This window comes from Lithobates pipiens, unplaced genomic scaffold (genome assembly GCF_037356315.1).
Source record: "Lithobates pipiens isolate NorthernLeopardFrog02 unplaced genomic scaffold, aLitPip1_a1.2 Scaffold_27, whole genome shotgun sequence".
NCBI lineage: Eukaryota > Metazoa > Chordata > Amphibia > Anura > Ranidae > Lithobates > Lithobates pipiens.
This window is the reverse complement of record NW_027507788.1, coordinates 188462238-188485775: the sequence shown is the minus strand read 5'-3', so window position 1 is coordinate 188485775 and position 23538 is coordinate 188462238. Positions and strand designations below refer to the sequence as shown.

General features: G+C 44.6%; 1 protein-coding gene across 1 annotated transcript in view; it reads left to right on the top strand.

Moving 5' to 3' along the window:
* Positions 1–6076: 6076 nt before the first annotated feature.
* LOC143934424 (tumor necrosis factor receptor superfamily member 8-like) overlaps positions 6077–23538 on the top strand; it is an 84774-nt gene continuing 67312 nt past the window's right edge. The window contains exons 1-2 of the mRNA XM_077458030.1: positions 6077–6301; positions 8522–8583. Of these exons, the coding sequence (XP_077314156.1) occupies positions 8527–8583 (57 nt within the window). The 5' untranslated portion in view covers positions 6077–6301; positions 8522–8526. The remainder of the gene's footprint in view (positions 6302–8521; positions 8584–23538) is intronic.

Below are 23538 nucleotides of genomic sequence, written 5' to 3'. Positions count from 1 at the left end.
TGATTGCCCCCCTTGTTAAAACATACTATAACTGTGGTTGTCCACACCTGAGTTCAATTTCTCTAGCCACACCCAGGCCTGATTATTGCCACACCTGTTCACAATCAAGGCATCACTTAAATAGGAGCTGCTTGACACAGTAAGGTCCACCAGAAGATCCTTAAAAGCTACACATCATGCCGAGACCCAAAGAAATTCAGGAACAATTGAGAAAGAAAGTAATTGAGATCTATCAGTCTGGAAAGGGTTATAAAGCCATTTCCAAAGCTTTGGGAATCCAGCGAACCACAGTGAGAGCCATTATCCACAAATGGCGAAGACATGGAACAATGGTGAACCTTCCCAGGAGTGGCCGGCCGCCCAAAATTACCCCAAGAGCGCAGCGACGACTCATCCAAGAGGTCACAAAAGACCCCACAACAACGTCCAAGGAACTGCAGGCCTCACTTGCCTCAGTTAAGGTCAGCGTTCATGCCTCCACCATCAGGAAAAGACTGGGCAAAAATGGCCTGCATGGCAGAGTTCCAAGGAGAAAACCACTGCTGAGCAAAAAGAACATCAAAGCTTGTCTTAATTTCTCCACAACACATCTTGATGATCCCCAAGACTTTTGGGACAACATCCTGTGGACCGATGAGACAAAAGTGGAACTCTTTGGAAGGTGTGTGTCCAAGTATATCTGGCGTAGAAGGAACACTGCATTTCATAAAAAGAACATTATACCAACAGTAAAATATGGTGGTGGTAGTGTGATGGTCTGGGGCTGTTTTGCTGCTTCAGGACCTGGAAGACTTGCCGTGATAAAAGGAACTATGAATTCTGCTGTCTACCAAGAGATCCTGAAGGAGAATGTCCGACCATCTGTTCGTGTACTCAAGCTGAAACGAACTTGGGTTCTGCAGCAGGACAATGATCCTAAACACACCAGCAAGTCCACCACCGAATGGCTGAAGAAAAACAAAATGAAGACTTTGGAGTGGCCTAGCCAAAGTCCTGACCCGAATCCAATTGAGATGTTGTGGTATGAACCTTAAAAAGGCCGTTCATGCTCGAAAACCCTCTAATGTAACTGAATTAGGACAATTCTGCAAAGATGAGTGGGCCAAAATTCCTCCAGGACGCTGTAAAAGCCTCATTGCACGTTATCGCAAACGCTTGGTTGCAGTTGTTGCTGCTAAGGGTGGCCCAACCAGTTATTAGATTTTTTTCACCTTTAATAATAAACACCTTCATTTACAAATTGCATTTTGTGTTTACTTGTGTTGTCCTTGACTATTGTTTAAATTGGTTTGATGTTCCGAAACACTTAAGTGTGACAAACATGCAAAGGAACAGGAAATGAGGAAGGGGGCAAACACTTTTTCACACCACTGTATGTACGTAGAAGTAATTACCTCCTCTGCTGTTACAGGTTAGAGTGCCTAAAAATAGAAACCCGGACCATAACTACAGACAAGGCAACAGCTTTTGCTGCTTTATAATTAGGACAAGAAGGTGTAGTTTGGGGGCCATCCCTTAGTTTTATATGCTCCACATTACAATTTGTATATGTAGAGGCCATAACCCTCGATGGGGCGGCCTTGACTTTTGGGCTTACCCGTTACCTCAGCTTGGCTTGTTCTTCCACGTCTAGGGATTCTCAGGGTTAGTACCCAACAACTTTGGACGCTGACACCATAAAAGTCCTTTAGAAAGGTTTTTATTTGCAGGGGTAACATCCAACAAACACAGTCTCGTATGGGAACAAAGGGCAAGGGTGAAGAAACTCAGGCACCTTGAACTGCTAATCATCAGAAGGTCTCTAATACAACCCAGAGAGTAGTCACTCGCAGCTGGGCACTTCAAGGCTGAACAAATCTCTAGCCAGAGATTATGGCAGTCAGCACTTTGATCCAGAACTTACAAAGTCTCTGACCTTGAATAAAGCTTGCAACCGAAAGTGAACAGGAACCTTTCCCCAGTACCTGGAATGATCTCTGTCTCCTTGGCAGTACTGGAAAAGCGTGGATTCATTAGTGTCCTTGACAAGCCAGCAACCAGGCACTTCTTGGGATGCCAGCTTGTTGGCCCTCCTCCGAAGAGTCCTCCACCGTCTCTTACACCTTGAATCCTCCTTCAGTTACTGCACCTCGGACCAGCAGGTTCCGAGACTCGGGAACAGATGGATCCTTAACCCAGACCACGTGGGTCTAATGGGGCTAGTCAAACCGACCATGTTGCGGGGCAGCACACACTCCCGTAACCGGGACCCCTTGTGGGGCTACTCTGGTCCAGATCCAGGAACAGGCAGCTATGGCCTCACGAATGAACCCTGAACACATGACTTCAACATCTTAAATACCCTTCCCCAGACTCCTCAGCAGGGCCAGACGCACCCACTGATTGGCTCCGGGGAACGCTGATACCTAAAACGTCCAACCAGGCCTGGTTCTGGGCCTGTCATGTGCACCTAACTGTACACATGACCAGGCAGAACTCTAACACAGCCCAGCCAAACTGATGCCAAAGTTAAACCTACACAATCAGCCCTCAGAACCCCTTTACGATTTTGAGGAAAAAACAAAATTTGTACATAGCAGACACCTTGTACAAAGTGTCGACATACATATAGAAGTAAAATGTGACATTTTTAGGTGTTACTATTTGGTTCAAAGAATATACTAAATGTACTGGTGGGAAGAAGTCAGAACTCTGTTTCACAAACTGCAGTGTTTGCTTTCTCAAGAGATGTGTTGAGTGTATAAATAATGATATGCACAACAAGTGGGGCACCCAGGTTTAAGCACTGGATGGTTGGAGTGGAGCAACAGGAGATCCTAGCAGGGCTTCACCTTCTTGGGCCTTTTCAGAATCCTGTAGATGTAAATTACTATAAACCTTCACCTTCTATGGCAAGCTATATAATATTTGAGATGATGGTCTATACAACCATCTCAATTAGGCTCAATTATTCTAGTTGTAGCCAATCACATTACCTTCCTACTTCCAAAACCTGGACCAATACTACTTTCCTTGCAACAGGAGGAGATGGAGTCAATCTATCCAAAAGACCGAGATTCATAGAACTTATAGGCTTGTTGGTTCTGCTTTATCCCAATTTGTTCAGGGAGCCATTAGCCATTATTGTTCTGCACTAAATTAAAGGGCAACTCTTTTTTAAAGCTTCTTTTCTAGACACTTCCTCGGAAATAATACAGTACCCTTTTTTGGAAAACCCATACAACACCCCCTTGGACACTTCGGGTAAAGGTAGTTAACAACATTATGAGATCGGAAAAACTTTTGGTGCTTGACTCATATTCTTGGGACAAGCTTAGGGCCTAATGGATGGTCTGGATCCATTTTTGCTCCCTTGATGCCGTGTACACACAATCAGAATTCCGGCCAGAAAAAGACAGATGAGAGCTTTTCATCCGAAAATGCGACCGTGTGTATGCTCCATCGGAATTTAGTTGTCCGAATTTCCGCCACCCAAAAATTGATAGCATATTCTCAATTTTCCAGACGGAAAAACTTTCTATTGGTAATTCCGATCTTGTGTATGCAATTCCGACACGCCAAAAATCTAGCATGCTCAGATTCAACTACGAGACAGAAGCTATTGGCTACTGGCTATTGAACTTCCTTTTTCTAGTCCCGTCATACGTGTTGTACATCACCATGTTATAAAAGATCGGAATTTGATGTGACTGTGTGTAGGCAAGACAGCTTGAGCCGAATTCTGTCGGAATTCCGTTGGGAAAACCATCAGAGCTTTTTCCGACGAGAATTCCGATCGTGTGTGCGCTGCATTAGACTTTGAAAATACTTTTACCCACTGTAGTTGACATTTACCTACTGCCAATTCAGATGCTACAATCTTATTTCTACCACCAGATTAGTTTATCAGTTCCCAGATCCAATCATGCATGTCTTTCTATTCTTTAAGTTCTCTTATGTTTTCACAAAAGTATTTCTTTTTCCTCACATTTTCTCATTTTCTTCCTTTTCACTTTCTTTTGACCTTTTTCCAGGACATTTTATATTAATCGCAGGTTCTTCTATAAATGGTTAAATTCCCAAAATAATGGAACATCAGTTTATAACCTTCATGTATACCAGGATGTTTATATAAGGTGGATCTTATATATAGATCCTTTGGATTGTATACAATTCTTTCTGTAAAAGGAACACCACAGCAGCGCTCAAGTGTTGCAGGCCATGGCAAAGGATCTTGACAAGAAAAAGAAGCACATTTTTTAGATGGCTCATAAACATGTCAATCTGTACACTGCCACTGATCCATCCATGCCTTTGCAGCCTTCTTTAGATAGGGAAGATCTGTAATTCTAGAAGAAAGGGTGCCACCCGGGTGCATCACCTCAAAGACCATTTATTCACAAAATTGTAAAATCACAAGGATAAAGTGAATGCTTCCCTTGAAAAAATGCACCAGCATACTTGCTTTGTTCAGTGTATTGTTGTAAAGATCTTCTTATGTCAGTCATCCCGGTTCTGGAGGCACCGAGGTACCCTGTCTTAGGATGCATTTTATACTCGTGATCTTATAGTTTTGTGAGTGTGCGTGTATATATCTATATATACTTTTTTATATCACTAATTGAAGGTTGGGGTAATGCCTTCTTTTGCTTTCCTTTTCTTGATAGTAAATATATACTCAACTATAAAACTGTTTTTTTATTTATCTTAAATGGTTGTTGCTTAGTTGAATCACATACTGGCTTCTTGAATCACTTCAAGAGACAACAACATCTACCCATTTAGGGCTAATCAACTGTACCTATTGACTTCCGACCCTTTGCTGTCTCCCCGTTGCGTTGGAGCCCCCACTTATAGCCACCGACAGGGGGGGTACCACCGGGCGTCTTGTAGGGGGCCCAGGCACACAGAGGGGCACGAACAGCCAGGGGATCGGTGCGGCGAGACGGCAAAACAATTACAGAATGATGCACTCAATGTCTCTCCCTCCAGCAGCTGAAAGCTGATTTCTCCCCCTCTATACCTGCTTTCAGTTGCCGGAGGGAGAGATGCAGACACAGTGCATCCTTCTGTAAATGTCCTCCTGCCCTGCCGCACCGATCCCCCTTTGTGTGCTGCCCAGGCCCCCTCTTGTTCCCCCCGCAGCACTGGCGGTTTCCCTCTCCCGCTGCCTGCTGCAGGTACCCAGGGGAATAGTGAGTTGTGGAAGGGGCCGGTAAATATATAATTTACTGGCTCCTTCCTTTTCTGAATTGGACACAGAGAGTGATCAGTATCATTCGCTGCTGTGTCCATTCAAAACTGTAGCAGAGAAAACAGTATGGCCAAGAGATATCTCTGTATGATATATTATGCATTTCTGGTTGGTCTAATATAGTCACAAGTTTGAAAAATATAATGTTCTTTTTAAATTTTTCACACTTGTGACTATATTAGACCAACTACAAATGCATAATATATCATTACAGAGATATCTTCCACTTGTACACGCTTTCGCCTGATGAGTGACATCAAGTCACGAAACGCGTTGAGCTAACAGATGTCATGTTCAAATCGTATACTGCATCCTACCACGTCATTGTGGATTCTGTCCATGCATTATGTATTTGACTATATTCCAATCATGTACTATCAAATTTCGGGCTTTTCTATATGTATCATGTGCCATCCATTTTTTTGGATTATTTATAAATTATGTACTGCTGTATGAAATAAAAAGTTTTTCATTCATTGTCTTACTCCATGCAGGTAATTAATTATATGTGTAGTATATTAATTTTCTATCAAATATGAATGAGACAAATGTCCTACTCCTTTATGTATATAATAGAGATGTTATTTATAATGCCACGCAACACTTGACCCTCCGCGTACTTCATTTAAAGTCCCACTTCCTTGTTCTCTGGGATGGAGGCTGATGACAATGTCATCTCCTCATATAAAGTCCCATAGACCCCCTTTTCTTGCACAGCTGTCTACGGAATGCTCGCAATTGACCTTTTAATACATGTCTTCTGATGTTACCCTAAGTACAGGCCCCTTTTGTTCAGAATGGGGAAAGATGCTGTTCACATAAAACTATGAATCAGAATTGGAGTACGCAGCTAAGTAAACTGCAACCACGAGGTACGAGCAGAAGTTTAGCGATCAGTGTGGTTTCTGAATGACTGGGGGCTTAAATGAGCAAACTTGATGAATAAGCATGCAGTAGCACAGTGACACGGAGAAAGAGCACACGTGGAGGGGACTGCTGCCTGAGCAGAGAGAAGCACAGGAGACCCAGGACCTTCTGGACCAGACCCAGCAGAGAAAGGACACACCGGTGAGTACAAAAGACCTGCTCCTTACAGCTATGACTAGAGTTAATTTAAGGTCCGGAGGAAAGTGTTTAAAAATAACTTCTAGAATGGGGGCACTTTGTCATGTTTCCTTTTTAAGAAACACTAGCCCATGCATTAAGACAGAGTGGAAAACTAGATACTACGTAGTCACCAACACTTTAAAATAAAATTCTAAGGACATTTCTGCATTACTGGTATAGCAAAACCCCATCATTGATATCATTGATGGTTTTGTCAAGAAGATCCACAAATCACTCTATGACTTGCTTAATATAAATAAATATATATATATATATATATATATATATATATATATATATATATATATATATATATTATTTTTTATATATTTTTTTATTCTTTTTTCCTTTTTTTAAATGGTGCTGTTAAATAAATACATTTTAACAATTTATGAAACATTATACAGAAACACAGGAAAAGATTGGCACTTCCATCACTACAATATTTTTGGTTTTGGTCATATTTGGAAGCTGTGATATCTCGAAAGAACAGATTTTCATAACCTGAGGGTGTGCTGGAGTTCAGAATGCAAATGCTAACTCAACAGTTTAAACCCCTTCAATAGGCACCACATAATAGGCACTCTGCAGTTAGGACCCAAAACATATAGAGTATAATGCCTTTATTGTCCTACACACATTAGGGATCAAGAACATTTATGGTTGGGGTGCCATTAATGAGCGTTTCATCAGTTCAGATGGAATGACTGTCTCAGCCACGTGCAAAAAAGCAAGACCCTGCCGCATTTAAAGAGTTAAACATGTTTGGGATTGACACAAGCCGAGCTATAGACAGAAGCAGCAACTTGTAAAATTACTGGGCAACTAAGAGACCATCTACCTAGGGTCAAAATTCTATAATTCTGTGAACTTTACTCTGAAATACAAGTTACGTTTATAAGAGACCAACCAGCATAAAAGATTGTTTTTCAGCTACCTCTATTAAGCATGGTCTCTGATTTTAAGTCAAATAGCCTTTTCCATTTTCTTTTTCTGAAAATTAATTTTACAGATAGATATTTTTGTTGTCAAAACTGTCACATTTGTCGTTGGGGGGGAGTCTTTATATTAATGACAAACATGATCCTTCATGGGTGGACAGCAGTGCATGCACTGTCCAACCTGGGCAGAACTGTCAAACGGAAGCATTTGGGTCATCCAAACATCTGATATAATTTTTAACAGAGAGGGGAGGAGACAGTAGGATGGTGATGCAATTGCTGCCCAAACCACCTAGCACTGGGAAGGAGGTTGGAGTCAAATGGTACAAAAAGCTATAACTGATGCTTTATCTGAGACCTGCTTATCTTGACTGGGGACCATCGCTAGGTGGTCACTTTATGCCTATCAACTCCTCTGCCTGGGATCTCTTTGGCTGGGGACCATCTCCAGGTTGAGCTACTGTAATTTTTTGTCTATGAATGAAAAAAAGAAAAAAAACAACAGTATTTGTATAGGTATGAATTTCTAACCAGTCAGGAAGGGTCTTAGCCCTTGTACACACGGTCGGAGAATCCGTCGGAATGTGTCCTATCGGACCGTGTCGTCAGATAATCCGACTGTGTGTGGTATGCATCGGACTGATTCCGTCGGAATATCCGTCAGACCCAATTTTCCAACATGTTGGAAATATTTCCCGACCAACTAGGCCGATCGGACATACTCCAATCATGTGTAGAGAATTTTGTTCGGACCAAGTGCCACGCATGCTCAGATCAAATTCCTACATCAAAGCTATTGGCTACTAGCCTGAATGTAGTCCCATCGTAACAAAATTACGTCATCACGTTCTGAAAGATCGGATTTTTCGCCAACTTTGTTCGACCGTGTGTATGCAACAGTTTCGGACAAGATCCGACGGACAAAATCCGACGGGCAAAATCCGACGGATTTGGTTGTGGAAATCTCCGACCGTGTGTACAGGGGCTTAGAAGTAGATCTAAAGGAAGTTGGGTGGACAACCATATTGTAAGGTTAATGACCAGCTTTTAGATGTTCATCAACAAGACCCACAGCGGACAAGTCTTTATATTTAAGCTGTAACTTTTATTCCAAAGGATTTGTAGAAGTGACAGGCTCAGTTTGAAGGTTATTTATTCTTTTTTTTTAGAGTATTTGAGGATTTGCATATAGATTCGCCTTTTGTGTTTCTTGACTAACACGTTTTGTCCTTTTCTCCAGACGCCATGGCTCTGCCTCATTTTTTCCTCCTTGCTTTCATTGTCAGTGCAGCACACTTCCAGGTAAGGTTTTTCATTACATAAGAAAATGTTCTAGCTGTCTTTCTATGGTCTTATCTTGGCTGTTTTGCTTCTCTCTGGGTGGGCGACATCTCAGGGGGGAGATATAAGATTAGTCAACTCAACAGACTGAGCTATTAATTTTCCACTGTGTGCTCCAGCGTGGGTCTTCACAAACATCTAAAAGCTTATATGAAGTTTGTCATCTTGAAACAGATCCTAATTTCTATATAATAATGACATAAATCTGAGAAATGCGAAAAAGGGTTTCGGCAGCAAAGAATTGTAACTACAGGACATACCTTCAAATATTAGAAACAGGAACTGCTTGGCTCGGACACATCTCTCTCCCCACCCTTCTCTCCACCACTCCACATGTTACAAAAAAAAACCTAACATGATCTTAATATCATAAAATTAATTGCTTTTACAAAAACTATCAAAACATTTCATAAAATATCTAGTTTAGGGGTGCCCAACCTTTTGAAGAGCAGGGGCCACTTAAAGCGGTTGTATACTCAAATGTTATACTTTTACCTACAGGTAAAAGGCTTACCTGTAGATAAAATTAATATCTCCTAAACCTGTACGGTTTAGGAGATATTCCCTATGCATGCAGCCGCTGACGTCAGCAGGCACAAATGCGCTCTGAATGCCCCAGCTGAAGGCCCGGCAGCGTCCCCGGACCTTGCTGGGAAGAAAACTCCTGCACGCGTGCGTGGGAGTGACATCATCGCGGCTCCGGCCACTCACATCGTTGGAACCGCGAACCTGGAAGACACGCCGAGGGCAAGATGTCAGCTCCCTCGGCGTGGACCGGCACCGATATGGGGGCTTCGTTCTAAGTTAAGTATTTGATAATGAGCTAGTATGCGCTGCATACTAGCTCATTATACCTTTACCTTGCAGGGGTTTTTTTTTTCCTTTTTTTTATGTGCGGGTTTACTACCACTTTAAGTGATTTGGTAACCGGTCATGGGCCACAATGAAATGAAATGGTTCAGAATTTAAAGTTTAAAAAGCATAAGGAACATCTTCCTCCTGCAGCCACAGATTGCTGGCAGTAATCAGAGGAGAAGCGGTTGCAGGAGGACAATGGAAACGAGCGGTTTTCTGTAAATGCCAGCCTCGCCGCTGTTCCTGTCCAAATGACAAACAGAATGTAAATGCCAGCCTCGCCGCTGTTCCTGTCCAAATGACAAACAGAATGTGACAGGGAGGCCGCACAAGCCCCCTGGAGCATGGGGTGGGGTTGCCATTGTGACCCTAGACATTACACCAGCTTGGGGGTGTGTCAACTATGGGGTTTTACTGTCCCCCAAACTGCAAATGTAAATCAGTGGTTCTCAACCTCAGTCCTCAAGTACCCCCAACGGGCCATGTTTTCAGGTTTTCCTTTATTTTTCACAGCTGCTTTAAATCAATATCAATGACATGGTTTTGATAAGAGCATTTTTATCTAAGGGAAGTTCCCAAAACGTGACCTGTTGGGGTTACTTGAGGACTGAGGTTGAGAACCACTGATGTAAATGAGCCTTTACTGTCCTGAGCCCCTTATAAAGCTGCTTTCACACTGATGCGCTGCAGTTTACCAGCACCGTGGGTACAACGCAGTGCACCTGAGGTTTTTCTGTGGGTTAGTTGCGCTTTGCCATAGACTTCTACTATATCTTGTGGGTGTGGTGCACTTTCTGAAAGCGCAACTAAACTCCTGCATTCTGGAGTTTCCGTATGCTTTCAGAAAGTGTGCAGCATTATGATAATCACATAGACATCACAGTAAGCAGTTGCTCTCTCAGGGCACTATATCACATGGCTTTTGGGTGCTGACTTTGTTATGGCTGTACTGTTACAATCTATAACATTCAGTACAGCCATAAATTAATAAAGTCAGCACCCAACAGCCATGTGACATAGAGCCATGATAGAGCACCTGCTTACTGTGCTGCCTGTGTAATCATCATAATGCTGATGATCATAAGACACAGAGAAATGCTACTTTACACATGCATTTCATCATTTCAGCGTAGCTTCCCAAACAAATCCCCTTTAGCCGATTCCCGTCCAGCATTGCAGCAATGATAGAGATAAAGTATCTCCCAAATGTGAGTACACCCCTCGCATTTTTGTAAATATTTTATTCTATGTTTTCATGTGACAACACTGAAGAAATTACAGTTTGCTACAATGTAAAGTAGTGAGTGTACAGCTTGTATAACAGTGTACATTTGCTGCCCCCTCAAAAGCCATTAATGTCTAAACCGTTGGCAACAAAAGTGAGTACACCCTTAAGTGAAAATGTCCGAATCGGGCCCAAAGTGTCAATATTTTGTGTGGTCACCACTATTTTCTAGCGCTGCCTTAACCCTCTTGGGCATGGAGTTCACCAGAGCTTCACAGGTTACCACTGGAGTCCTCTTCCACTCCTCCATTATGACATCACAGAGCTGGTGGATGTTGGAGACCTTGCGCTCCTCCACCTTCCGTTTGAGGATGTCCCACAGATGCTCAATAGGGTTTAGGTCTGGAGACATGCTTGGCCAGTTCATCACCTGTACCCTCAGCTTCTTTAGCAAGGCAGTGGTCATCTTGGAGGTGTTTGGGGTCGTTATCAAATTAGAATACTCCCCTGCGGGCCAGTCCCCAAAAGGAGAGGATCATGCTCTGCTTCAGTATGTCACAGTACATGTTGGCATTCATGGTTCCCTCAATGAACTGTGGCTCCCCAGTGCCGGCAGCACTCATGCAGCCCCCAGACCATGACGCTCCCACCACCATGCTTGACTGTAGACAAGACACACTTGTCTTTGTACTCCTCACCTGGTTGCCGCCACACACGCTTGACACCATATGAACCAAATATGGTCTCATCAGACCACAGGACATGGTTCCTGTAATCCATGTCCTTAGTCTGTTTGTCACCAGCAAACTGTTTTCGGGCTTTTTTGTGCATCATCTTTAGAAGAGGCTTCCTTCTGGGACGATAGGGCACTTTACGAGAATTTCATCACTTCCAGTTTTGGTCTCATGTAAGCAAGCCATTACCGATATGAACAAGCATCTGATCAAACCGATCTTGGATTGATTAAAAAAAGCGAATTTTATTTTTTTAAATAATAAAATAAAATGTTAAAGAAATTTAAACTGCCCCACTCCTTCATGTTAATACCCACGCACACGTTGGTCCTACATGCATATATAAAGGGCAACAAACCTGCATTTTGTTTCGAGGCGGGGCCAGGGTGGAGTCAAGGGAGTGGTTGAAGGGGGCCCCATCAGGTAGGCTGTACGGAGCCCTGAAATTTCTAACAGTGGCCCTGTCTGTATGCACCATTCCTCCATCAAAATAGTATCTATAATACCTTTCACCCCAAATCAAAATAGGGTGGGGGAGAAATGGGAATTTAATGTGCCACACAGAAGAAACATGAATGTAACACAACCATCACAGCTTTATTATATTAGAATATAAGGACACATTTCATTCCATGTCCATAAAATGTGGACATCTACATTACAATAAAATAAAATTTGACATAACAGTTTTCAGTATATGCGACTGTCCATGAGTGGTGTCTAGGAATTGGGCCAGCCATAGATGGTTCCTGCTGAACCGGCCGAGATTCAAACCGTGTGTGTGGGCAGGTTGATCGATCAACTTGGGTACAACCAGCCTGCTGGATTTATTTACGATTATCACTAGCAGCTGCTATAGCCGCTAGCAATAACCACTGTCTTCTCCTGGTGGGGATGGCGACACATAGCCAAGACAGGAAGGGAGAGGAAATCCCTCCAAAATGAGGGAATCCCTGGTTGTCACCAGAACTAGTGTCCCCACAGAAAATTTCCCCTCTATTCCTGTTCTGGTGACAACTCAAAATTTGGCATTTTATTTGTTTACTTTTTGTGATAACAGTCACCACCAGCAAAAATGGACAGGGAGAATCTCCCTAAAGGCCCTTTTCACATGAAGGGTCCGATCTAGGGGTGCCACCTGTCCGGAATTCACCCGGACAGTCAGTTTTTTGAATATTGTGTCTGCGTTTCCATGCCTTTGAAACCCGGACAGAATATTCAGATAGGAATGCGGTGCAGAACAGGGTCTGACAGGAGGGTTAGGAGGCACTATGCGCCCCTCATTACTATTCTCTTTGGAGCCCCCAAAGGTGTCCCAAGTCTGTTATCTTATAGTGCAGGGGTAGGCAACCTGTGGCCCTCCAGCAGTTGTGAAACTACATTTCCCATGAGGCATTACAAGGCTGGCAGTTACAATTACTCCCAGAGGTATGATGGGACTTGTAGTTCTGCAACAGCTGGAGGACCCCAAGTTGCCTACCCCTGCTACAGTGTGTACAAAAAAAAAAGAAAACAAAATTATTATTTTTTTGCTGTGCGCCGCTAAAGTGTTCGGGTTTGGCTTAAAGAAAAAGTGGCAACCCTAGTCCGATCAGGTATGCCTGCCATTTTTTTCAGGTAAACCTGATCAGAACCTTACAACTGTTGTTATCAATATCAATATGTACAGCTTTTCTATGAGTCAAACTTTTTGAAGAAAAATCAAAAAAATAACCTATGTTCACCCCTATGGACCAATGGGTGTTTACAGGCTCCCACCCCTGCGGTTCCATAGAGCAGAGCGCGCTCTGTCCTCTCTGCAGAAACTGAACGGCGCATAGCCCTGTCATCCACCCGCTCTGCTCTAATCAGCAGGGGATCAGCAGACAGATCCCCTGCTGATCTAATTGAAGTCTACCCCATGTGAAAGGGGCCAAAGGGGACAAAGAGCAGTAAAAACCTGACAGGGGCTCTAATCCCTCTCCACTCTATCCAAAATCAAAAGAAAAAGTTTTGCCTTCAGTTCTACTTTAATAGGTAGAGTAGAGGTGACTGTAGGTTATTACTCCACATAACAGAAATGTGTTTTGATAATGACCGAGATGACATTAACCTCCATTCTTAATGTGAACCCTTTACTCGAATCACATTACGGAAATTTCATCAGGTCATCTTTGTAGATTAAAATGTGCGCTCCAAAGGCGTCCAAATCGCACAGATAGGTCTTCAGCTGCAGCGCCGGCTGCACAAACCCTTCTGAAGAGACTGACAGTGTCGATCAAAGAAATTTCACAGGCGGTTGTCTGGGTTCTGTGGTTTTTGGGGTTTTGCACGAAGACTCTGAAATTTGTCTTTCTAAGGGAAAAACGATGAGTGAAACCAAAACTTACGCAGAACAAAAATGAATTGCGATAAGAGTGACATTTTGGTTCGATTTGTGCTCATACAGCTGCTGAGTTTGTCATTTCCCCCTCCCAGGGCGTCAAAACAATTCTCGGCTTACCGAGCCGAGTTCTTCTAATAGTTTATTTTTATTCCTTCTCGTAAAAAGAACACATCAGAACTGAACAGCTTTGTATTAGGGCAATGTATATGTCCCCATTTTAGCCCATGATATCTTAAGGAGTGCATTCGGAGCCAATTTGAAACCAAAAACAAAAATGAATTATATTGCAGCTTATCGCCTTAGATGTCCTGACTGTATTCGTTTTCTTCTCTAGATGTTTTTTTCCCCTTTTATTTTCACCTAATGATTCTGCCAGTAACATATTTTCTGTCCTAAGGGGACAACGCTTACTCACTATCCTGTATCTATTGAACGGTAGCATTGTCAACCTAGGACAGGGCTACAGAACACCTCCTATTCTCCTCTTCACCATAACATACACACTGATGCGGCCGCGTGTCCCAGCATGGGGTCCGGTGTGTCGCTGTACACCGATTCGGTGTGAATCAGATCCATATTCTTGCCTGAATTTGCTCCTGAAACTGAGCCACCAATGCAATACTCCCAACGCACATGTACCTGCACAAACGGCTGGATCTTAAATTGGGTGCTGAAATGACCAACGGCTAGAACCGACTGCAATCATGAGAAGGAATTGTCACCAGCACACCAGGATCTCCAAAATTGGGTTAAAAATTTTAATCACATAGTATCAAAAAAATAAATATAAGTGGCGTTTCGGAGCCACACAGTTCCTGCGTGGCTCCGAAACGCCACTTCTATTTATTTATTTTCATACTATGTGATTAAAATTTTTAACCCAATTTTGGAGATCCTGGTGTGCTGGTGACACTTCCGTCTCGTGAAACTGAGCCAAAGACGCACAGGATCCTTTTCCAATGTGAACCGCAGCCACCCTGCAGCTGTGTGGATGGCAAACAGTATGTCACCACCTCCTCCCCACCCCCCCCCCCCCCCCCACCATCGGTCGCTAGCACTTAGCCCCTCACCTGCAGCTTCCCCCTGCTTGACGGTGTCGGCCTCCTGTTCTCCTGCTCTCCATCACCAGCGGCTTCCCGTTCTCCTGCTCTTCATGGCGGCAGCCTCCGTTTCCTACCTCCTCCTCGGCGGCCAATCGGGAGTCTTCTCTTTTCGACCATTCGGAAAAAGAGTCTCACGCCCGCTTCTGATTGGCCAGATTGAGGATCAGTGTTTCAACAGCAAATATTAATTTGCTGCTGTAACACACCTACAAACTGTAACCAGTGCTCGGCTGGACACTGATAGGAGTCACAAGACTGCTATATAGTGCTGATGAGAAAAGGTCTTTAGCCATTTATATTTACTAAAATAATTGCATTTCTATGTTCTGTGTGCTGTGGGAGACCAGATATAGTTAATGCAGGCTTCTGGGTTTAGTGATACATTAAATATAACTGGGAACAATGTAACTGATAAGCCTGCAACACAGCCAGAGAGAGCAGGAAGTTATAAGTAGACAAGATTTCTAGCAAAGATAGGCAGGATTTTTTCTGCACTCATTAAACAGGTTAAACAAAATTTTTTTCTTTTTGTTTTTTTTTGTTTTTCACTTGTCCTTGGGGTTTACATCTATATGCCATTGTTGACATGTTCTTTTATATTCATGGTTATTGTTTCAGTTAAGCCGAGTGGTCTCCGACGGACCACTGCACCCTCATGATGTGGTACTTGATCCGAACTAACGTTCGAGTCAACACCTGACCAGGTAGTGGGATGATAAACCCACGACCCATAGCAATCTTACTGTTACAGAGTTATATGTTCACAGCATTGCATGATTCTACTACCTTTTCTGATGTGATACATTACTTCTCTCTTCCTTCTCCCTCTTCACTGCTTCTATCCCTTTCTTTCCCCTTTGGGTTCGCGGGGTGTGTACTCTGGTTCCAGGTTGATGGCCACCCAGTGCTGTCCCAATGACAATTAACTGGTTGTCCCTGAATGTCCAGGGCATGAACTCTCCCCATAAGAGGGTGAAGGTTTTTAAATATCTGCGCAAGCAACAAGTTGACATTGCTTGTTTACAGGAGACGCATTTTTCTGAGACCTCCCATCCTAGGTACTTCGATGCTCAGTTCCCTCAGGTATTTTTTGCAAATGCTTCAACTAAACAAAGGGGGGTTCTCGTGGCTTTTCGCAAATCTGTTCCATTTAGTTGCACTAAACAGATCGCAGACCCTGATGGACGGTACCTATTGCTCCAAGGCACCATTCATGACACAGAGGTTACCGTACTGACGTACTATGCCCCGAATGTAAATCCAGGGCCCTTCTTGACCCATGTCTGTGCCCTGCTTATGTCCCACTGCAAGGGCACCCTCCTTCTTGTGGGTGACTCTAATCTTATATTAAACCCCAAACTAGATAAGCATCCGCCCGAGAGAAATGGACAGTCGGCAGGGGCTAAAAAATTCACGTCCTCTTTACAAACACTTGACTTAGTTGACCTGTGGAGGGAGTGTCATCCACAGGGCAGGGACTACACCCATTACTCTCACCCCCATCAGGTTCACTCAAGGATAGACCATATGTTTATGCTCAGACGTCACCTTCCGTTAGTGGTATCGGCCTCAATCTTGGCTGTTCCTTGGTCGGATCACGATCCAGTGCTAGTCGTCTGTCACTCTATCCTAGATAGACCTAGCTTTTCTCCCTGGGTGATGAATGATTCCCTTCTTTCACATGCAGGGGTGACAGCGGATATTGTTAAGGCTTCGGAGGACTACTTTTGTGAAAATTTGGGCTCGGTGCAGTCTCCGGTGGTCCTTTGGGAGGCTTATAAAGCGGTGTTACGGGGTCGGATAATTGGTCTGGCTTCGGCCCGTAAGAGGGCTAGAGAGACAAAACAAAAAGAGCTTGAGTCCCGATTGGTGTCACTATCTGAGAAGTTTAAACAATCTCCCACCCCGGGCAACCATAAGTTGCTGGAATTAGCCAGATCGGAGCTTGATCTGTGTCTCACTGAGGGTGCTGAGCGTGTACTACGCTGGTCCTGCCAGAGGTGGTATGTGAGAGCAAATAAGCCAAACCGTATGTTAGCTAACAGACTCCGAACCTTTGCCCCTAAATTGATCCCGATCACCCTACGAGATCGAAACAATGTCCTATCAGGGAACCCGAAGCATGTCCTAGAGGAATTTGGGTTTCGCCTTGCGAAGCTATACGCGGCGCCAGAGGGAAATGCGGCTCAGAGTACGGCAGACTTCCTGGAAAGCCTTTCGCTCCCATCCTTAACGGGGGCTCACGTTACCCTCATGGATAGGGATATTCAGCTCTCCGAAGTTCTACAAGCAATAAAAGAACTTAAGGTGGGAAAACGTCCTGGGCCTGACGGGTACACCGCGCTTTATTATAGGAAGCTGGCATCGGTAGTAGCTCCCCACCTGGTGGCAATGTACAATTTGGTGAAAAACGGCTGCCCTCTCACCACAGATCTTCTGACAGCAAATGTGGTGATGATTCCTAAGCCGGACCGTGACCACTCATCTTGGGCCAATTTCAGGCCTATCTCACTCATCAATGTAGATATGAAACTCCTAACGAAAATCTTGGCGACTCGACTAAACTCTTTTCTCCCCCATTTAATAAAAAAAGACCAGGTTGGCTTCGTACCACAGAGACAGGCGGGAGATGCAATTCAACGTATAGTTCAACTCCAACATATAGCCCAGGCTCGCTCTCTGGAATCCATGCTTCTCTCCCTCGATATAAATAAGGCCTTTGACTCCTTATCTTGGCCCTATCTCATGTCTGTCCTACGGCACTATGAATTCGGGACTTCTTTTATGACTTGGATGTCAGCCCTATATGATTCCCCCCGAGCAAAAATGTAATATTACGGATTTGAATCCCCCATTTTTAATATCCGCAGGGGAACCCGCCAGGGGTGCCCGCTGTCACCCCTTCTTTTTGTGTTGGCACTGGAACCTCTGGCGGAGGCAATAAGAGCTCATCCGGATATCAGGGGCATTGAAATAGCAGGTTGCCCCCATAAGATTTCCTTATTCGCTGATGACATTCTTCTTTCTGTCACCTCTCCTAGAACTTCCCTGCCAAACTTACACACACTGTTGCAGACCTTTGCATCTCTCTCAGGACTCCAGATTAACTCAACAAAGTCAAAGGCATTGTCGACTAACCTCTCTATGGAGGTGCTGGGGGACTTGCAGTCGGCCTTTCCTTACCAGTGGGTCTCCTCTTTGCCTTATTTGGGAATCCGTCTCACATCGACATATCAGGCTTTATATCAGGCGAATTATCCACCATTATTCAAAAAATTAACGCATATGTTGTCGGCGTAGTCCTCCTTACCTCTTTCATGGTTCGGGAGAATAACAGCCATCAGAATGGCGCATCTCCCAAAGCTACTTTACTATTTTAGGGTTCTTCCCATCCCAATTCCCTCCCATGTCCTTAATACCCATCAGCGTAGGATCCTGCAATTTATCTGGGAATCGTCTCGCCCCGTATTAATAAACAAATCATGTTCGCCAACAGAAGTAATAGGGGCCTCTCGGTCCCGAATATAAGAGACTACTACGTAGCTGCTACCATTGCTCCGCTTTCTCACCTCCACGAGACGTATCAGCTCCCACTATGGGCGACTATTGCTCTGCTTGAGACTGACCCCATCCCAATCTCTTCATTACCATGGCTCCCACCTATACATCGCCCTAAGATTACAGGGCCTTGTATGATTCATACGCTACGAGTTTGGGACTCGGTGAAGTACTCGGCGGGGCTGGCTCCTCCCCATCTCCCGCTGTTGCGACTTTTACGTTGCCCACTTTTCCCTCCGGGCCTTGATAACCCAGCGCAATTCAAGTGGTGGACCATGAATGGATTCGGCGACGTACACTCCTTGCTTACTCCCACTAGGATCTTAACATATGATGTTTTACGCTCATCACATGACATACCTCTACGAGAATATTTCAGGTATCTACAGATCCGTCATTTCCTCCAGAGTCTCATTAAATCTCAAGACGCCCCATACAGGTTGACACCGTTTGCGAGCATCTGCAGATCCAGGCCCCACTCTCCTGGTCTGATATCTATGATATACTCAGCTCTGATCTCTAAGAGGAGACCTCCAGTGCGGTCTTATCATTTGCAGTGGGAGAGAGAGTTGGGGAAGAAGCTGGATCCGGAGGATTGGCAGGCAATGACCCTAGCCATATCCAACTGCTCGCGCAACGTAGTAATTCTGGAAAATGCATATAAGGTGTTATACCGGTGGTATTATACCCCGACGCGCCTGGCTCGCTTTGTTCCAACCTGTTCCCCTCTTTGTTTAAGGGAATGTGCCCAGGAGGGCACTATGGCCCATATTTGGTGGACGTGCCCGCGGGTGTGCAGACTATGGGTCAGGGTGTATGCATTGCTCCGTAGCCTACTTCGAGTAAATCTTAAAAGAGATCCGTTTGAGGCACTCCTTGGCAAACCAATCACTGCGCTATTACACCCAGAGCGCCAATTGGCGCAACATCTCTTTACTGCAACTAAGTTGACAATAGCCAGAGCATGGAGAACCCCAGCCCTGAGTTTTGAGGCAGTCAAGAACCGACTGAATGATGTTATGGTCAATGAAAAATTGTCTTCTGTTCTTTCTGACACTCATGCCAAGTTGCTACGTGTCTGGCAACCCTGGATCGCATATCATTATTCTCATAAATTCGATGTTGCTATATTGTCAATGTAAGGACCGGTTGTGCACACCCTGTGAACCCATGCTCTTCCCTCCCTCCCCTCTCTCTTCCTCGACTCCCCTTCCTTCTCTTTTTTGACCCTCGCTACTCCTCCCCTGCTTTTCATTCTACAACCTCATTTAATCAACTCTTGACTCATTGTACATCTTCTTCTCTCCTTCTTTCTTTCGTCTTACCAATTTACAGTAGATGATTACTATGGGCTGTCAATGTATTGTACGACACGCTTCTGTTGCAGTCATGTGAAAACCCGGGTTCACCCGGACACAGAAAATGTTGGCATCGCTTGGGCAACAGCCTGCTTTAATTAATACTATACTGTGAAACACCTGAACTGTAATTTGTATGAAAGCCTATTGTATTGGAATGTAAACTTGTTAATTAATAATAAAAACTTTTGTAAAAGAAAATCTCCCAGAGATAGCGTTGTTCCATTTGGCCTTGTTGCTAGGACATTGCTAAGACACTCCCTGCTGTTATTACTCACCCCCATCATCACAGGAGTGGGCCCTCAACCCTTGGCACATGTGTGGTCCCCTATCACTTCCATCACATCATCGCTGAGCTCAGAGCTAGTGGGGACAAAGGAGAAAGACAGTGCATGCAATGGGTTTGAATTGGCTGGGAGTGTCTTAGCAACCTCCTAGCAACAAGGCAAGACAGGATAATGCCATCTCTGGTGAACTTTCTAGCCAGGCTTCAGGAAGTATGCAAATGGTCTACACCAGTGGTCTCCAAACTGCGGCCCTTTGCTGATATTTTTCGGCCCTTGAGGCACTATTTTTCTTACTGACACTAACAATGCGGCAGTATTGCGCTCACTGACAACAACGATGGGGCACTATTCCTCCCACTGACACCAACAATGGGGCACCATTCCTCTCATTGACACCAATGGAGGAGCACCGTTCCTCCCATTAAAACAATTGGCGGGACACCGTTCCTACCATTGACACCAATGATGGGCACTATTCCTCCCCAGTGACACAAATGATGGGCACTATTCCTCCCCAATGACACCAATGATGGGGCACTATTCCTCCCCAATGACACCAATGATGGGGCACTATTCCTCCCCAATGACACCAATGATGGGGCACTATTCCCCACCAATGACACCAATGATGGGCACTATTGCTCCCCAATGATGGGGGGTACTATTCCCCTCATTGACACCAATGATGGGCACTATTCCTCCCATTGACACCAATGATGGGCACTATCCCCCCCCATGACACCAATGATGGGGCACTATTCCCCCCATGACACCAATAATGGGGCACTATTCCCCCCCAATGACACCTGGTCTTCACCTACAACAAGGGCATTTTTTAACGTTTGTGAAAGCTGAACAGTTTGTTTTTATCTACAGGCACCCCTTACCTATTAGGCAGTTTTTTTTGGTAAAGGTGAACTAACCCTTTAATGTACACCAGGCCACACATGCACAGCTCAACACATATGTACAGTGCTGCTCTTGCTATGTTTTGGCTATGATGATGTGACTCCCGTGTTCATGTGTGAGAGTGACATCATTGTGGCCCAACTAACCAAAGGTTTGGATCCCAAAAAGAAGACCGGGAGAAGATGGCAGCACCCATGCCCTCCGGCTTCCACACTGGAGAGAAAGGGGCCGGTTTCTTCAGGCGCTACACAGGCGCTATCTTTAGCGCTGTAGCGCCTGAAAACCGCCCCAGTGTGAAAGGGGCCTTAGCAATGTTTGAATGATTTTCCTTTTACTCAGCTTAGCATGGTACAGGTTAATCTTCTAGATAATGATCAGTGCAATTCTCAGAAAATACATCTCTTTGCCTGTAGAGAAGTTCAGTTCACTTGAACATAAAAGTTTTTTAAGAAAAAAATGTTCTCAGAGAAATAAGTGGGCTGGTGCCCCTGACCCCCCTCTAGGAATGAGAAAAAAATCCAGCAAATTCAAATTCAGCAAAAAGATCTTGGCGAAATGCATTGGATTCATTGAGAAATGGGGCATTAAACTGTATTTAAACCTCAGTACCTTTCACCTTAATACATTCTATGCATTCAAGTTTTTTTTTTTTTTTTTAAATAACAAACATATCATACTTACCTCCACTGTGCAGCTCGTATTGCACAGAGTGGCCCCGAACATCCATTTCTGGGGTCCCTCGGCGCTCTCGCGGCTCTTCCCCACATCTTATAACCCCCTGGGACAAGCGCTCTCCCGGGTGGGATTGCCTTGTGGGCGCGCTCTCGAGTCCAGCATTCGGCAATCATAGACGCCGAATGCAGGACTCAGCCCCACCCCCCGTCATTGAATTTGATTGACAGCAGCAGGAGCCAATGGCTACGCTGCTATCAATCTATCCAATTAAGAGCCGGGAGCCCGTGGAGAGATAGACAGCGCACCCCCGCCGGCTGAATGAAGAGGTTCAGGTAAGTAAGGCCAGTGACTGCCAGGTGTTTTTACACCTTAAAGTGGTTGTAAACCGATTACAACCACTTTAACCTACAGGTAAGCCTAGATGAAGGCTTACCTGTAGGTGCAAGAAATATCTCCCAAACCAAAAAGGTTTAGGAGATATTTGCAAGAATAGCATTGCGCCGTAGACATCGGGTGCAGGTGCACTGAACGTGCCATTTCTAACGGCAATCATGCCGTTAGTGGCGGCACGGGAGTGACATCATCATGGCTCCAGCCAATAACAGCGCTGGAGCCACAATACCAGGAAGTCACTCCGGGATAGATGGCGAACGAGGGCTGATGCCAGGGCTTCGATCTCAGGTAAGTAATTCATAATGCGCTAGAATGCTATGCATACTAGCTCATTATGCCTTTGCTTTAACACAAACCTTTACTTTTAACACAAACCCTTACAACCCCTTTATGGTAAAAACCCTTCTGTGATGCAGTCCCCCCAGAGCACCCCCTTTTACTTACCTGAACCCGATTTTTCCAACAACGGGGATGAGCACATCAGCTCTAGCCCGTTTTTCGGGTTCTGATTGGATAGATTGATAGCAGCGCAGCCCTTGGCATCCAATGACATGGGACCTTGGGGCGGGGCCAAGTCCTGCTGTCTGTGTAAATAGATGCAGCAACCGGAGCGCCCCCATGGAAAGTGGCTATCCAACAGGGCACTCAAGGAGATGAGGAGCCAAGAGCGCCACTAAAGGGAACCCAGAAGTCGAGGAACGGGGCCACTCTGTGCAAAACCAACTGCAGAAAGGACGTAAGTATGACACTTTTTTTAACCGATCCTTTACATATCCTTTAAGGGATCCAACGCACCACTCCTTTCTTCTACTGATGCCCCGTCGGAAAAAAACTTGTATGGTTTTTCTGACGGAATTCCGCTCAAGCTTGGCTTGCATACACGCGGTCTCTGAACTTTCGACCGTCAAAAACGCAGTGACGTAAAACACTGCGCGAGCCGAGAAAACGAAGTTCAGTGCTTCCGAGCATGCGTCAAATTGTTTCCGAGCATGCGTATGAATTTTGCGCGTCGGAATTTTTACAGACGATCGGAATTTCCGGTCTGAACTTTTTCCGACAGAAAAATAGAGATCCTGCTCTCAATCTTTTGCTGGCTGGAATTCTGCCAGCTAAAGTCCGATGGAGCATACATAATTTCTGACCAAAAGCTCACATCGGACTTTTGCTGGTGGAATTTCTGATTGTGTATAAGGGGCTTTAGTGATAGAAAACTGACAAAGACTCCAACCCCTCAGCTTTCTATCCAAGATGATAAAAAGATAACTATACATACACTTTAAAGAGGAAGTAAACCCTTCCAAACAACTTGGACCTATAGGTAAGCCTAGGTTAAGGCTTACCTGTAGGTCCAAGCAATATCTCCTAAACCTATATGGTTTAGGAGATATTTGCCCGAAAATGGGCACCGCTGTCTACGGCGCATGCGCCGTAGACAGCGGCGCGCATGCGCACTA